The 15,709-nt window shown below is 37.7% G+C and overlaps 1 protein-coding gene across 3 annotated transcripts in view; it reads left to right on the forward strand.

Annotated features, from left to right (window-relative positions):
* Positions 1–14,600, forward strand: part of fra (frazzled) — a 101,867-nt gene extending 87,267 nt beyond the window's left edge. For 2 of the 3 annotated variants that reach the window (XM_053765446.1, XM_053765448.2), the window contains exons 20-34: positions 261–463; positions 1,067–1,132; positions 2,392–2,539; positions 3,008–3,166; positions 3,742–3,933; positions 5,560–5,710; positions 6,507–6,622; positions 7,537–7,680; positions 8,236–8,334; positions 8,936–9,045; positions 9,658–9,748; positions 10,580–10,703; positions 11,437–11,567; positions 12,414–12,491; positions 12,973–14,600. In XM_053765446.1, the coding sequence (XP_053621421.1) occupies positions 261–463; positions 1,067–1,132; positions 2,392–2,539; positions 3,008–3,166; positions 3,742–3,933; positions 5,560–5,710; positions 6,507–6,622; positions 7,537–7,680; positions 8,236–8,334; positions 8,936–9,045; positions 9,658–9,748; positions 10,580–10,703; positions 11,437–11,567; positions 12,414–12,491; positions 12,973–13,115 (1,955 nt within the window). In that variant the 3' untranslated portion in view covers positions 13,116–14,600. The remainder of the gene's footprint in view (positions 1–260; positions 464–1,066; positions 1,133–2,391; positions 2,540–3,007; positions 3,167–3,741; positions 3,934–5,559; positions 5,711–6,506; positions 6,623–7,536; positions 7,681–8,235; positions 8,335–8,935; positions 9,046–9,657; positions 9,749–10,579; positions 10,704–11,436; positions 11,568–12,413; positions 12,492–12,972) is intronic. The other variant, XM_053765447.1, reaches the window with a different exon arrangement.
* Positions 14,601–15,709: the final 1,109 nt, after the last annotated feature.

The following is a 15,709-nucleotide window of genomic DNA, read 5'->3' on the forward strand; positions in this document are numbered from 1 at the left end:
AATGCCGTATCATCAGCACTCTAGCTTCCATCCATACTCTGAGCGAGTTCTACTTATTCCAATCTCATGATGTCCTGGTACCTCGAGTCGTATGATTCCGTATTTTCTAGACCATGATTGACTAGACGACTCCTGCTTCATGATCCCCTGGTACTTCTTATATTGAACCATGTTATATCCTCCCTTGAATATCGTAGGAGGCGACTCAGGTACTGCTATTGGGTCTCAGTATGGTAAACGGGAGTTGATTTTTTCCCCAGAACCGAACTCAGAATACGTGATATCCCTCCGCGCCGCCAACTCCCTCGGGCCTGGCCCTCCGGTATACGCGACGGTGAGGACGAAGCCTCCCGCGGCGGAGGGCGACGACCTCGAGGAGGAGGAGGAGGATGACGAGAGGGGGGAGCTGGACGAGGAGGAGGAGGAAGACGCCCCGCCGTTGATACCCCCTGTGGGGCTGAAGGTGATTGTCCACAGCCGCAAAAAAAAAAATATGATGACACATGTCAAGCTTAAGTTTTAGCGCCAACTTTTAAGATCATTGTTTACATTGTAATTGTAGTTCAAGCACTTTATTATCACTTTATGTAATTAGATTTTAATAGCACAATTGTATATGGTTTCATACAAATAAATTGACCACTTTTTAAACATAACATTTTAAAGATCACGGGACCCTAAAAACGGAAATATATTTACAAAAATTTTACATGGAGGTCTTGAACTGATGTAGACCTATGATGGTACAGCTAAGCTATAGAGAATATAGAAATGACGCTCTAATAAAAGTTGTTCAGTCTGATGAGCATTTTCTCTTGAGGTATAAAAATAGAAGATCTGGAACACCTGAAGAAGAGTCACAATAGTTCAGCTAAACTATAGAAAATATACTTTTTCAGTCTGTTTAGCATATTCTGTATGTATATGTATCGTAACATTCGTCTGTACGATTAAATTTCTCTAATAATTTTGTCTCCTTACCAAAAATTGTTCGGCCACGCGAACGAAGTCGTCAGGCATCATCTAGTTACTTAATAAAAGACCAAATTTTGTCTTTCTGTTACAGGCTATAATGTTAAGTGGGACTACAGCTGTGGTCTACTGGACGGACCCGACCCTCTCGAAGGGACAGGTGAGTAACCTATCATTCATTATCATATCATTCATTCTAAGGACCTGATTCACCGCTTACTTCGTTCTTATTATTATTTGTGTTCGGTGTGACCGAACGCATTATGACGTCGGCCGATCGGTCGACGCACTAATACAATTATATATATGTAAAGAAAACCTTTATGGTTATAAGATTTTCTTTAATTTAAAAATTGTACTAACACTGTCAGATATACATGTCATGAAGGAGAATCTGAATTTATTTTTGTTAGATTATATATCAAATTAGTTAAACAATCTTTGGATCTTTTAATGTTGTTTCTTGATTTTTCACAGGTGAGTAAATTTTTTTGTTCATGGTAAACTTAATTCTGTTCATAAATGTTGATTTAGCTATAAAAATAAATATCTTGATTTTTCACAGAAACACGCGGTTTTATTCCAATAAATACTACACAGAGGAGATTATCATTATAAAACAACATTAAAAGATCCTATTCCAAAGATTGTTTAACTAATTTGATATATAATCTAACAAAAATAAATTCAGATTCTCCTTCATGACATGTATATCTGACAGTGTCAGTACAATTTTTAAATTAAAGAAAATCTTATAACCATAAAGGTTTTCTTTACATATATAAGGGAATCCCCTCTCCTCAAATATCTTGCCAAAGTATCTCAAATGGATCAGCGTAACATAAAGTGGTGTAGTGTTTTTTTTTCATACAACACAAACTAGGATTAAAAATGGAGAGGCAAGTTATCTAACCATTTTTGGACAACATTGTCGACTTCGTGGATCCTTACAATGCCGCTCTCAATAGAATGTAATGAATGAATTTCATTTGAGATAACAGATGTTCTGGTATCTGTGACTTAAATCTGGTTAACACCGGTTAGCGTAACTCGCTTGAAAATTAAGATGACGCTTTGTCCCTTTGCCAGGCGTTGTGAAACTCGTCTATATTTTTTGACAAAAAGCCCCACAGCCCCACTAAATAATATTGTAGAGTATCGTAACGAAAATTAGCCTTTAATTATTCACACATAAGGTTGAAATTGCCATAACTTTCAGGCGAACCACTAGAAACTATTTTGTAACCACCAGTATCATATAATGGAAATAAGCCTGTAATTCTTATTCTTAACCATATGTGTACATACGGTTAAAGTCTTAATTTCCATCACGATATTCGTAAACTCACAGAACGATTTTGCGATCAGATCAGCCTTTAATCTATTAGGCGTAAGGTTGAAATTGCAAAAAACTTTCAGGCGGTGACCGACGGCCGTAGATACGTGGTGCGGTGGGCGGCGGCGGGCGGGGCAAGAGCTAAGACCTTCAATGCTACAGACCTGAATTGTATGCTGGACGACCTGAAGCCCTATACCACTTACGAGTTTGCTGTTAAGTTGATCAAAGGTAGGAATGTTGTTCGTCTCTTTCGCACATCTAGGATAACAAAGAGGATAGAGATGATACGAATTTTTTTAAAGAATCTGCTTTTTCTTTGTTTTCTTCGTTTGTTATTGCTAAGACTGGTGTCAGATTATATTCAAAGACATTTGATATGACTTTTACAATTGCCTTCCGAGTGGGGCAACTAATCGCATACACACTAGTGAACTTAAACCGTCCACCTGTGTGCAGGTTTCCTCACGATGTTCTCCTTCACCGGAAGCAAGTGGTGGTCGATGAAAACTATACATGAGTCAGATTGGTATACAAACTCATGCGGCACGAGTAGGATTCGAACCTGGGACCTTTCGATCCACAGGCGGACGTCTTAACCATTACACCACCACCGCTTTATAATAATACTAGATATAAAATTGAATTGATGTGAAATATTGTGTGATTTGGTTGTACATTGTTGTATCCGCTGATCAGGCGGCCGCGAGTCCCCGTGGTCGATGCTGGCCAGCAACACGTCGCTGGAGACGGCGCCGAGCTCAGCGCCGCGCGAGGCCCGCGTGTCGGCGACTGCGTCCGCGCGCGCGGCTGAGCTCAGCTGGGCGCCGCCCGCCCGCCCCAACGGCCGTCTCACCGGTCAGTCCTCTCTATCTGTGGCCCTGCTACACTGCCGGGACTTGGATTTTGTCTATATATATGTATTTGTTATAAAATATAGTATCGTTGAGTTAGTAACCCATAACACAAGTCTCGAATTTACTTTTGGGGCTAGCTCAATCTGTGTAACTTGTCCATTTATATTTATTTATTTTTATCTCCGTTCCACAATACTCTATAATTTATTACTGTGCAGCTTGTCGTTTAATGTATGTGTGTATGTGAATGTGTCACTGTTGGTTGCACTGACAAACTGTACAGGGATATTGGAAGAGGGCAAAAACTTTAGCCCATTGATGTATACCTACAGCTTAACACCAACCTACACCTAATGAAATTCAAACAGTCATCCGACGACCTTGCTTAAGGTGGATCAGCCACCAGCGGCGACAATGTAGTCAGGGTTGTCACTAAATATTTTTAAAAAAATCAGATTGATTAATAATAGATTCTTTCGTCATCACGTGTTTTTGGTTAGATTGCGCGACTGACAAAGACCGCTTAAAAAGCATTTTTTTTTTCACGCTTTTATGATTTCTTACTAATTCACACAGGTTACGTTATAATGTACGCGATACAACGTTCCGGAGCTGAAGAATGGATCGCAGTTTCGGTTCCCGGGGATCGAACCCGGGCCCGCGTGGACAGACTGCGGCCCAGGACCACGTACAACTTTAAGATACAAGCGAAAAACAGTAAAGGATTGGGGCCCTTCTCGCAGCCCGTGTCTTACACCACTGCTATGGGTGAGATTTTTACATGTTTATCATTGAAATTGTCTTCCAAAAACCAAATGACTTTGACAACAGTCCAATTATTTAAATGGATTTGTTATACAAGTCACACATGCTTATTAACTTATTTTCGAAAATAATCGGATGAAAAAAATCTGGAGTTGTAATTATTTATTCGCTTGCTCATAATAATTCTAAAAATAATAATAAAAAAATTGCTCAGAACAAAAAAAAAAACGTGAGATACTTTTTCTTTTGAGTTTATTGATTTCGATTTGTTGCGCTGTTGAAGAGAATGACTGACCGAATGAAAGAGTTAAAAAATGAGTGAATGGATCGTGGTCGATCCGTGTAGTGAAGAGAACAAGTGATCAGAATGAATTATTTCTACGTTTATTGGTAACAATACAACACAATGAGCTGTTTGACAAGCAAAGATGAGTTTGCTATAAAATAAGATTTATTGAACGTCCGGAAATTTGTTGAATAAATAAAAAAAATGGTAGCGTGTGTTCGCGATGATGTGGCGTGAAACGTGAACTAATTTTACAATATAATTTGACGAAATTATATTTATTATTTTTTTATTAATTTATTTATATATATTTTTTTTAAAGAACCAATAGCATACAATCTTAATTGTAGACAAAAACTATACGTTACAAGAAGCCAATTACAGGTTCCCGCTGATAGTAACATTATATATTATTAAAAAATTTTAAACCATACGACCTCGGTGGCGCAGTGGTAAAGTGCTCGCCTCTGAACCGAGAGGTCCCGGGTTCGATCCCCGGTCGGGTCATGATGGAAAATGTTTTTTTCTGATTGATCCGGCTCTTGGATGTTTATCTATATATGTATTTGTTATAGAATATTGTATCGTTGAGTTAGTATACCATAACACAAGTCTCGAATTTGCTTTGGGGCTAGCTCAATCTGTGTAATTTGTCCTAATATATAATAAATTTATTTGTACACGGTTACAAAGTACGCACATTCCAGCGATAAGCATTATAAAATATTACATCATAACGTAGACACTATTTAATAAAAATAATCCTAAGCGCGGCAAGCCTATTTGCTGACTATACAAAATGAAATATAGAACGTGTGCATTGAACTGAAGCAATGATAAGTTCGTTTGTCGTTAACTTTCACCTTGCCTGTGTTTCGTTCAGGGGCGCCGGCCACGGAATACAAACTACAAGCGAAAACCAGTAAGTTTGGGAGATATGTTGTTGTTACCCCTTCGTGAAAGTGACCCTGTGATGTTGATTGTGTCGGCGTAGCATCTTCCACAGCTCTCGTCCTCGAGCTGCAACGTCCAAAGGCTCCTGAAAAAATCGACCTAATATATCGAAGTTTATTTGCATCTTAGTGTCATCAAAAAATGTAATGGTTAGTGCGTTGCGTAGTTTAAAAGAAGAAATCTTCCAAACAGACAGACGCGGCGGGTGATTTTTTTTTATTTTAGTGATTTCTTCCATTTCGTCCCAAAATTGCCCTTTCGTAAAATGTCCCCTTGTCTCCTGGATGCGTGCCCTTTTTCACAGATAATTTAGAATACGACTGGAAAAAAATTCCTGTGAAGGTTCGAATTCCGAGTAAACGCCTTAAATATTCCGGCCTGTCCCCCAGAATCGGGCGAGGGCGGGGGCCTGGCCAGCGCGACGTCGGCCTGGCTGTGGGCCAGCGCTGGCGGCGCATGCGCAGTACTCGCGCTCGCCGCCGCGCTGGCGCTGTCTCTCTGCTGCCGGCGCGCGCAGCCGCCGCTGTCGCCGGACACCAGGTGAGGCTGCAACTGTAGGATCTCTGTCCTGGTGCTGCCGGCGCGCGCAGCCGCCTTTGTCGCCGGACACCAGGTGAGGCTGCAACTGTAGGATCTCTGTCCTGGTGCTGCCGGCGCGCGCAGCCGCCGCTGTCCCGCGACTTGTAACAAAAGATTATTCATAAGCCCGAAGGACTTTAGGCTTTTTTTTTATATTAAACTCCAGACTTCGCGACCTCACTACGCCGAACACTGCTGGGAATTCATGAGAAACTGGACGAGTGTATCATAAACCCCGTGCACATACAAAACGGGGGGATAGGCTACCTTAGGCAGATCCGTTATGCGAAGTTTCCAGGAAATATCTACACTTCCATTAAGGGGGGGATAAAAAAAAATTAACTATGAAAATGTAATCTAGACATGTAATCATTGATATGATTTGAACGCATACTTACCGATTAATAATTATTTTCGTAAATTAACATTTTAGAAATGTTAGTATTTATTTGAAAACTTCGCATAGAGGATCTGACGACCTCGGTGGCAAAGTGCCAAAGTTCTTGCCACTGAACCGAGAGGTACCGGGTTCGAACCCGGTCGGGTCATGATGGAAAATTATCTTTTTCTGATTATCGTTGAGTTAGTATCCCATCATAACACAAGTCTCGAACTTACTTTTGGGGCTAGCTCAATCTGTGTGATTTGTCCTAATATATTTATTTATTTATAGGATCTACCCAATATACCTTATCTTACGGTTTCGTATGTGCACGGCGTTTCTGATACACCCTTAACACAACATCACACGTTCCAGCACGTACCAGAAATCTTCAGCGTCAGCGGCCATCAAGCCGCCGGACCTGTGGATCCACCACGACCAGATGGAGCTCAAGCACATGGACAAGAGTCTGCACAGCTCCGCTAGTAAGAGTACGATATATACCACAAATTCTTCTCCCTCTCTTGGGTGAATTTCACGTGCGTTTTGAACCCCGCCGCCGGCTCTCATTAGTGTTTATTAAATTGTACCATACACAGTGATCAATTTAATTATCCTATGTTATAAATAAATAAAGTACTGGTACAATGTAATATTATAAATGTTTAATAATAAAAAAAGAATCTTTATTGTAAAAAACTATGTAATGTACTAATGAAACGCCGCGTTCAAACGCTTGTGAAATTCACCCTTTCCTTGTTCGAGCAATTCACCGTACACTGCTATTTTGTCGTTTCATTCTAATCTTAACTACTAATATCATAAATGTGAACGTAAGTATGTTTGTTTGTTACCTCTTCACGCTCTATCTACTCGACCAATCTTCTTGAAATTTTGCATACAAAAGCAAATGCTTTGAAGTATGGAGATGGAGATAGAGTACTTCCATCCCGGAAAAATAAATGCTACCGTGAGAAATCACGCGGGCGAAGCTGCTGACAAAAGCTAGTTATACAGCGTTACTGGTATCAAACGCAAAACCTCCTAAAGACTACTCGGGTACATCAAAACAAGCAACTTTTATTCTACGACTTTTCGTGATTCGTCTGTTTTTTTTTCATATAAAAAAAATACAATCTGATTTGCGATTCTAAACTCTATGTAATAGCCGAGCAACACGAGACAGTGCAGTAGCGTTATGTAGCGGAATCGAACATAGAGTTAACGTTTTATAGAAACTATATTAAAACAAAAAAAGGAAAATTTCTGTATTTATTACGTTTAGACAAAAGTCGTAGAACAAAAGATGTTAGTCTCTATGTACCTTATGCGCCTTCGGAAGGTTATGCTTTTGACACCAGTAACCCTGTGTGTAAAAAATAACTATAATGAATGATTGGTCTAGTATCGGCGGGAAGCACGGAGGGTAGCGCCCTAGTGGCATCAACACTCACATTGGGCCGCGCGCCCGCAGCCGAGTACGAGCCCGCGAGGATGCAGCACCCGCCCGCCTCACTGGACAGGAGGCACTACGTGCCTACATATGTCGGTGAGTCTATCTCCACCGTGAAAAGAGAGTTAATTTTGTTATAATTTGTTGTTAATAATTTGTAAAGGTCCCAGTGGAGAGCCTTGAGTGACACCAACAGCAATTCGAATGCATTTAGCTAGTTTAAATATATTTGACGAATTCTGACTGACTGCAACACTGGAGTTCGGGTTCGATGACCCGGGGCAAGTCAAGATGATCTTTATCAGATTGATGGTCTTGTATATTCATCGGTATATGATAGTTTTGGCTGTTTGGGAAAGGAGATTCAGATTTATTTATTGCAAGTCACAAGTTTAAGTTGTTACATAATGTATATAAGTACAAGGAGTGTCTCTCTTTGAGAATATTATTGTTGCCCAGCGTATGTGTACCTTAGTCGCCTTGTACGACATCCACAGGGGAATATGGAGTGGAGGTTAATATCAGTATAGATTTAACTTATAATTATTTATTTTTCTTTGAAAGTTTACCAATTTTTCATTTAAAATTTCACTTTTGTGTTTATGATTTAAGATTTTTTTAATTTTTTTTATATTTTGTCTCCCCTCAAAGACCGCCGGTCGCCATCTTGCGCGGGGTCGGACGAGACGCGCGCGTCTCCCGCGTCCGCCCTTTACGACAAGTATAGGTGCGACCGGTGCGAATACAAACGTAAGATTTTGTTTTTTATTTCCTTTTTATTTTTTTCTAGAATCTGTTCTTATTCTTTGAAAAGTTAACGAATACTTTAAACTGGCCCTGGGCTCCGACGCTCGACGGCTGAATGTAGATGAGTTTCTTTCGGCATTTATTTTCAGCTGCTGTCGATCCAAAATGCCAGCTTTTTTTAGATTATATGATGATTTAGATTATAATTTGACGTGAAAAAATTCCTGTGTATGTCTAAACCTAATCTTAATTAATATTATAAAAACGAAAGTAATTTTGTTTGTTACCTCTTCACGCTTATCCAATCTTCTTGAATTTTTGCACACATGTACTTTGAATTATGGAGAAGGACTATGTCCTTCTCCATAACCAAAAAAAATCAAACAAATATAAAAACAAATATTTATAAACAAATATTTAGTAATAGTACATTTTATCCAAAAAAAATCAAACAAATATAAAAACAAATATTTATAAATGGAAAAACAAATATTTCCGTGGGAAACTCACGCGGGCGAATACGCCAGCAAAATTTAGTTTTTAAATAAATTATTTCAGTCAATCAGTAAATGGTGTAACATATCAATGAATATGTTTTCTCCAGCGATGACGGGCGTGGGCGTGGGCCTGGGCGGGGCTGGGGCGGGGGCGGGGGCGGGCGGAGGCTGCGCCAGCACCTGCGACAGGAGGCACCGCGCGCCGCATCCCGACCAGGTGGGTGGGGCAGATTCCGATTCTTTATAGCAGGTCACAGGTTTAAAACACGTCACATATATTTAAAGCGCAAGTGACGACCTGCAAGGGCACACCAAACATTAGGGCTACTAGATATCATTTACTTAAATAATATGATTCGTGTTATCTAAGTATGGGAATCGAAGGTTAACGGGCTTACGGTATTTTAGGGTATATTTTTGTGTTTGATTGGTTAAGTCTGGACTGATTATTCGTAATAAATAGGGTTTATAATTGTGGTGAAGATAACAAATGTTCTTATATATATTTAGTGATGACATGCAGAATTTATGCACACCATGGTACACCATGTATAATAAAACCGTAGGTGGGCTATGTCTGTACATAGGAGATATCTCCTGTAAATATTGGCCCAATAAATATTGTTAAAGAAAAAATCTATTGGGTATCTTTATAGAACTAATAGAAGACAAAACAATTTTTTTTAGACTTTTTGCCTGTCTGTTCGCACATCATTAATTAATACAGTAATTGAGATGATTTTAATTATTTGTACTTTTGTATTTGTCAATAAAACACAGAAAAGAAGAATATATTGAAATAAAAACTTGTGTAAATGTGTCTGGACAGAGTACCCCGCTGCTGGCGGGCGTGGGGTCGCCGCAGTCGTCGCTGGCGTCGCTGCACCCACAGCTGGGGCAGCACCCGCCGCCCGCGCCTTGTATGTACACTGTTCCTCAATTATTCTACTAATATTATTAATGCGAAAGTTTGCGTGTATGTTTGTTACTCTTTTACGCAAAATTTACTGGTTTGTTATGAAATTTGGTATCACAGGTTGTGATCACAGGTATAAATATATGCCCGCGCAATTATATCCCTTGAAATATAATTTGAACCAGCTGACGCTGTCGTCTACAGGGTGGCTCTTGGATGTTTATCTATATATGTATTTGTTATAAAATATAGTATCGTTGAGTTAGTATCCCATAACACAAGTCTCGAACTTACTTTGGGGCTAGCTCAATCTGTGTGATTTTATCCTTATATATATATTTATTTATATTTAAATGATTCGTATATTAGAAAACTTACTTTATTATCTTTGTGCGTCAATGTAATTAAAAAGTAATTTAGGTACTTTAAAAATACAAATAAATAGTGACTCTTTTCGTCAAATTGTATATTTATAACTTCTATTTACCATTTATGTGTGTCACTATACATTCTAATAGGTTGGGTAAATTCAAATTCAAAATTCTTTATTCAATTTAGGATGATATACATCAGTTATTGATGTCAAAAAATTACTTAAACTAAGTCTACTGCCGGCTTCCAAAGCGCAGGTGAAGAAGAAGCGGCGCAACAAACTTCATCGCGGCCTTTTCTCCAAAGACGTCAATTAACAAATATAGGTCTTATACATATATTAAGAATTAGGAGGACGAATTTACATCATTATTAAAAATGTCAAAATTTGAATGAATAAATAAAACAAAAAAAGTTGTAGTTATCCTACAAATATGAAATGTTATATTTTGTAATGTACCAGGCGGGTCAGGCGCGTGCGCACTGGGCGGCGCATGCGCGGCGCCCGCGGGCGGCGACATCTACGCGTGCGCGGCCAGAGAGAGAGGGCACTATGTGGCCTACGAACCTCTGGGACATTATACACAGTGAGTTTTTGTTGGCACAATGATTTGTGATGGTCCTAGTGTAGAGCCTTGGGTGACACCGCTATGAGTTGTAACAATTTTTTTTGTGATGAATTTATTTGAAGTTTAGATATGTATCGATGCGAGAGAGAAAGAGCTTTATGTAGTTTATCAATCATTAGGACATTATAAACAGTGAATCATGTGGTTTTTAAGTAATAAACTATTAATTTGTAAGGTCCCAGATTACAGCCTTGAGGAACACCGGCTCACTATTGTGGAATTGTGGACCACGTAGAACATTATACACTGAGATCTTAAATATGAATTGTACATAAATATGTAAATATTGATATTTTCCGAAACAAAATGTTTGTGCCCAAATTGAAGCGACACATTTGATGGACACCAGCGAATATACAGACACAAGAATTCGAGCGAGTATATCTATCAACCAGTGTGCAGGTTTCCTCACGATGTTTTCTTTCATGGAAAGCAAGTGGTGTTTGGTTTACAAACTCGTGTGGAATCACGATTTTTGGAATCATTGAATAAAATCTAGGTGTTAAATAACGTCTGCGATCGAAAGTCTCGATCCTTTCGACGACAGGCCTTAACCACTACCACCGCTGCCTGTTACACTGGATATTACTCAAGTAGCTCAAAACCATCAGGCAAGGAATCTGAGAATCTTGTTGAATCGTTCAAGTAGCTTCTCAGATGCCATTGTGGTAGTGAACATTGTCACTTCCAGCCGCGACTCGCTGAGCAGCGAGGCCCCGGCGCCCGCGGGCTCGCTGCAGCGCCCGCGGGCCCCCGCAGGGCTGCACAGCTTCGCGTTGCAAGACCCCAGTTCTGACCACAGCACACCGTCGCACTCCAGAGGTAACTATTATAATGGACCTGGAATGGAACCTTGAGGAATATCTGTGACTGTGAAGCCTGATCTTATTATGCCTGATGTACTATCTAGAATCAAGTTTTTTATTTGAAAAGATAACAATTATACAGAATCCAGTATGGAACCTTGGGGAACACCACATCTATGAAGCTTGATATATTCATTAGAATTAAGTTGTATTTATATAGGAATAATAATCAAATGAAATATTTTTTATTTAATACTGTACTACAGTCAGATTTTTCTTCTCTTATATGAAATCTTTTATATGAAAGTTCTACACCGCTGAAGTTAGTGACTTGAAAACTTGGATTTTAGTTGTATACAACAAATCAGTGAATATGTGTTTCAGATTGTTAACCCACAACCCAAAAAGGGATGAAAGAATGTATAGAACTTAACTGAATTTAATTTCAAAATAAAAAGCTGAAAATTGGTAAACATACTCTTCATATTTTTTCTTAAAGAATGACCGAGATTTTACTATGAAAATTACGTGGGCGAAGCCGCGGGCAAGATCTGGTATTATATATTAGGACAAATCACACAGATTGAGCTAGCCCCATAGTGTGTTATGATGGGATACTAACTCAACGATACTATATTTTATAACAAATATATAGATAAACATCCAAGACCCGGGCCAATACTGTATTTAAATGAGTTTCTTTCGACATTTATTGTCAACAATGGTCGTACCGAAATGCCAGTAGTTTATAGCGTTGGTAAATATTATTTCATTTAGAATATGACGTGAAAAAGTGCACGAGAGGGTATAATTTCTTAACAAATTGATTTTGTCTGAAAACATTGTAATGTTTGTCAAGCAGGCAGCGTGCGTGAGACGTCGCCGTACAAGAAGAGCGCCAGTTCTTCGCCTGGACACATACCCAACAGGTTGCAGCTCGGTGAGGTCAATTATATATCCGTCTGTAGTATTTAAATTCGTTAATGGTCAAGAAAAAAACTTAAACTAAGTCTACTGCCGGCTTCCAAAGCGAAGGCGGCGCAACAAACTTCACCGCAGCCTTTTCTCCATATACGTCAATTAATAAATGTAGGTCTTATAGACATAAATAAATTATTACATAGTATAAAACAAAGTCGTTATCCGCGCCTGTCTGTTTCTAAAGCTTTCTTCTAAAACACGCAATGGATTTTGATGATGTTATTTGGGAAATTTATTCCCGAAGGTTTAAAGATCTCGTGGGAAGCCCCACGGAAGCTGCGGGAACCGGCTAGTGATAAATATACATAAATTGAACAAATCACACAGATTTAATTAGTCCCAAAGTTAAAGCAGAAAGTTTAAAAACAGTCAGACGCGACATTCTTTTATATGCTCTGATTATCAGTATTTAATTCTCTCAAATGTATATGTTCATATAGGGGCAGGCGTTCCCCACTGCGCCGAGGAGTTGGAACCCCTGACCCCCTCCAGGTCCACCGAGCGTCTTCACCGCGAAATGCAAAACCTGGAGGGTCTAATGAAGGACCTGTCGGCCATCACGCAACAGCAGTTCCATTGCTAGTGCTCAAAAGATATCGACCCATGGACTGTGGGCTTCGACCCCTGGACCTCGTATTTCAACCCCTCGAGTTTCGATTTCAACCCCTGGGGGTGCAATGAACCTATGGATTTTTAGGGCTGTTTCGAAGTGATATGTGTAATGGAAGATAAATATAAGTAAATTCGAAGTTTTTCTCCCGTATTTCAAACGGTTTGAAAATAGGGGATCAATTTTCAATAATTGTTGCCCCGATTTTTTTTATAGCTTCAGAAAATGGGAGTTGGTGTGAATGGACGGACATAAAAGCCTTTTGAAGGAATTACGGAATTAGATTTTCGTCCCAAGTCAATATAAATATTTGAGTTTTATTCATGAATAACTAAAGATGATATAATAGATTAATGTTGTTTAAAAAGAAACTAAAGTAACGAACATTCCCTCCGGAACGATCGGTCTGCTCTCCCGATCAGTCTACTTGTCCAAATGGTCTACTTTACCAGTTTACAAGTCTCTTTTTGAATGACATTGACAAGAAGGAGACAAACATATATTCGTTTAGTTTTCATGAATAAAACGGTTAAAAAAACTGTAAAGGTTATAAACAATTATTACTACAAGCGAAATTTTATATCCTGAAACAAAATGTTTGTAAATAACATAACTGAATCGAAATGTGGGGATCTTTAGTCGCACAATCGAAGTTCAATTCATAAATTGACAACAATTCTTTTAGAATGTTTTAAAGAAATTTCCGTTCGAAAACATTTCGATCGGTTGATTTGTTTGATTAAAAGTAAACTTTAACTATAAATATAGAAAATTATTGAAATTAGCTTCGATAGTATGAAATCAGATCAGTCTGACAACTAGGGATGCCGACGACCGTGCGAACTCGAAACGCATAAATAGGGAAGCGGACACTGGGCTGAGGAAGAAACGGGGAAATCTCTCGATGTGTGAGAGAGAGAGAGAGCGTCAAATCAGATGGTTTCGTATCAAAAGTAAACATTTTGTTACTTCGAAACTTTAGAACTAATATTTTCACTAGTATTTGAACCAACGAAATAAAAATAACGCAACGCAACTAACTAAAGAAATAAAACTTTTAGAAAATTTTTTTCTGAATAACAATATTAAAATCTAAGCTCAAATTCTAGAAAGACTGTTAGGTATTTCTAGACGAATAAATACTTCTAGATAATTGTGTAGACAAAGTAATCTTTTCTAATTTAAATGTCATTTTTGGCAAGTAAAAGACTTGATGTTATGATCTCACGATAAATATGAATCTTAAAAGGCTTGTCCTTATTTGAAATAAATTGTTATTAAAATTCTCTAACGGGTTTCAAAATGTAACCCAAAAGAAAAAAAAATATCGTTTTAACATCCTGTTACATTACATTGATTTATTTCAAATATGGCGCAACCGGCTGCGCCGTGAGCTGGGCCTAAATAATGATTTGTTTATATTTCTGAAACTACTAAACAAAACTAGTGACAAATAAATGGAATCAAAGTATATCAACAGTATTTGTATTAAACAAATAACACGCGTATTTTTTTAATACAAATACTGTTAGTGTAAAGTAAAAAAAGCGTAAAAACTCAATGATATTTCAGAAATATAAAATATCATTAAAAAGATTGAATCAAAATCGGTTGTTTAACCTAAAATTCCAATTACGACTTAATTTAAGTAAAAATATTCACGATTAATGTTTTTTTTTTAAAGTACTTTTTATCTATTAGATAAATGTTTACATTCTAAACCCTTTTGTATATTAATATTGTATTAAATGTAAAGCTAGTCATATGATATCCGTATTTAACTAATAGAAATACTTTCCAGATTTTTTTTTTACGAATATTGTATAAAATGTTCCCGTATCATTGATACTATCTGCGGCCCCGAGCTTCGCTCCTGTGGGGATTGCGGACGCGATACTGGCTTGCGAAAATATTTTATTTTCAATCAGAGTTATTGATAAATATAGATAGTTCTTATGAATAAACAAGTATTTTGTTATTATCATTTTATTATATATATGTTTATTATAGTATCTTTTTAAATAAAATATATCGATCTACTTCCACTCCTGTTCATAAGCTCAAAGTTTCCGTATGCATTTTTACATATAAAGTGTTTTGAGTGTTTAAAAGTGTTTTTGATTAAAACTAACAAATTTTCATGCGGACAACCACATGTTGTTCGTAAGATTTGAAAAGAAAAGTAATATTCGGTATACTATATTATATACAACGCACTTTTGTAAATAATTTGTAACTTAAATTAATTAACTATTAATAATGATATAAATTATGTTCGGTCAGAGAAATTATTATTGAAATTTTAAATTGTCATTATTTATATTTTAACTTACTCGAAATATCGATTTTTTTTATTTTCAACATATTTTTTAATAATTGTTTTATATGTCACAAGATAGGTAGGTATTTTGACAACAAAAACTTTTAGGTATTCTTTTTAAAATATTTATTCATAATCAATTTTAATATTTTCTCAAATCGAACCAACCTTTTTTTTATAATTCTGTCCTCCAGTTGTTGACGGAGTCCAGTGTAAATATGCCCTTATTTTACGTAATCCTATATAA

The sequence above is a fragment of the Plodia interpunctella genome, chromosome 27 (genome assembly GCF_027563975.2).
Source record: "Plodia interpunctella isolate USDA-ARS_2022_Savannah chromosome 27, ilPloInte3.2, whole genome shotgun sequence".
Lineage (NCBI taxonomy): Eukaryota > Metazoa > Arthropoda > Insecta > Lepidoptera > Pyralidae > Plodia > Plodia interpunctella.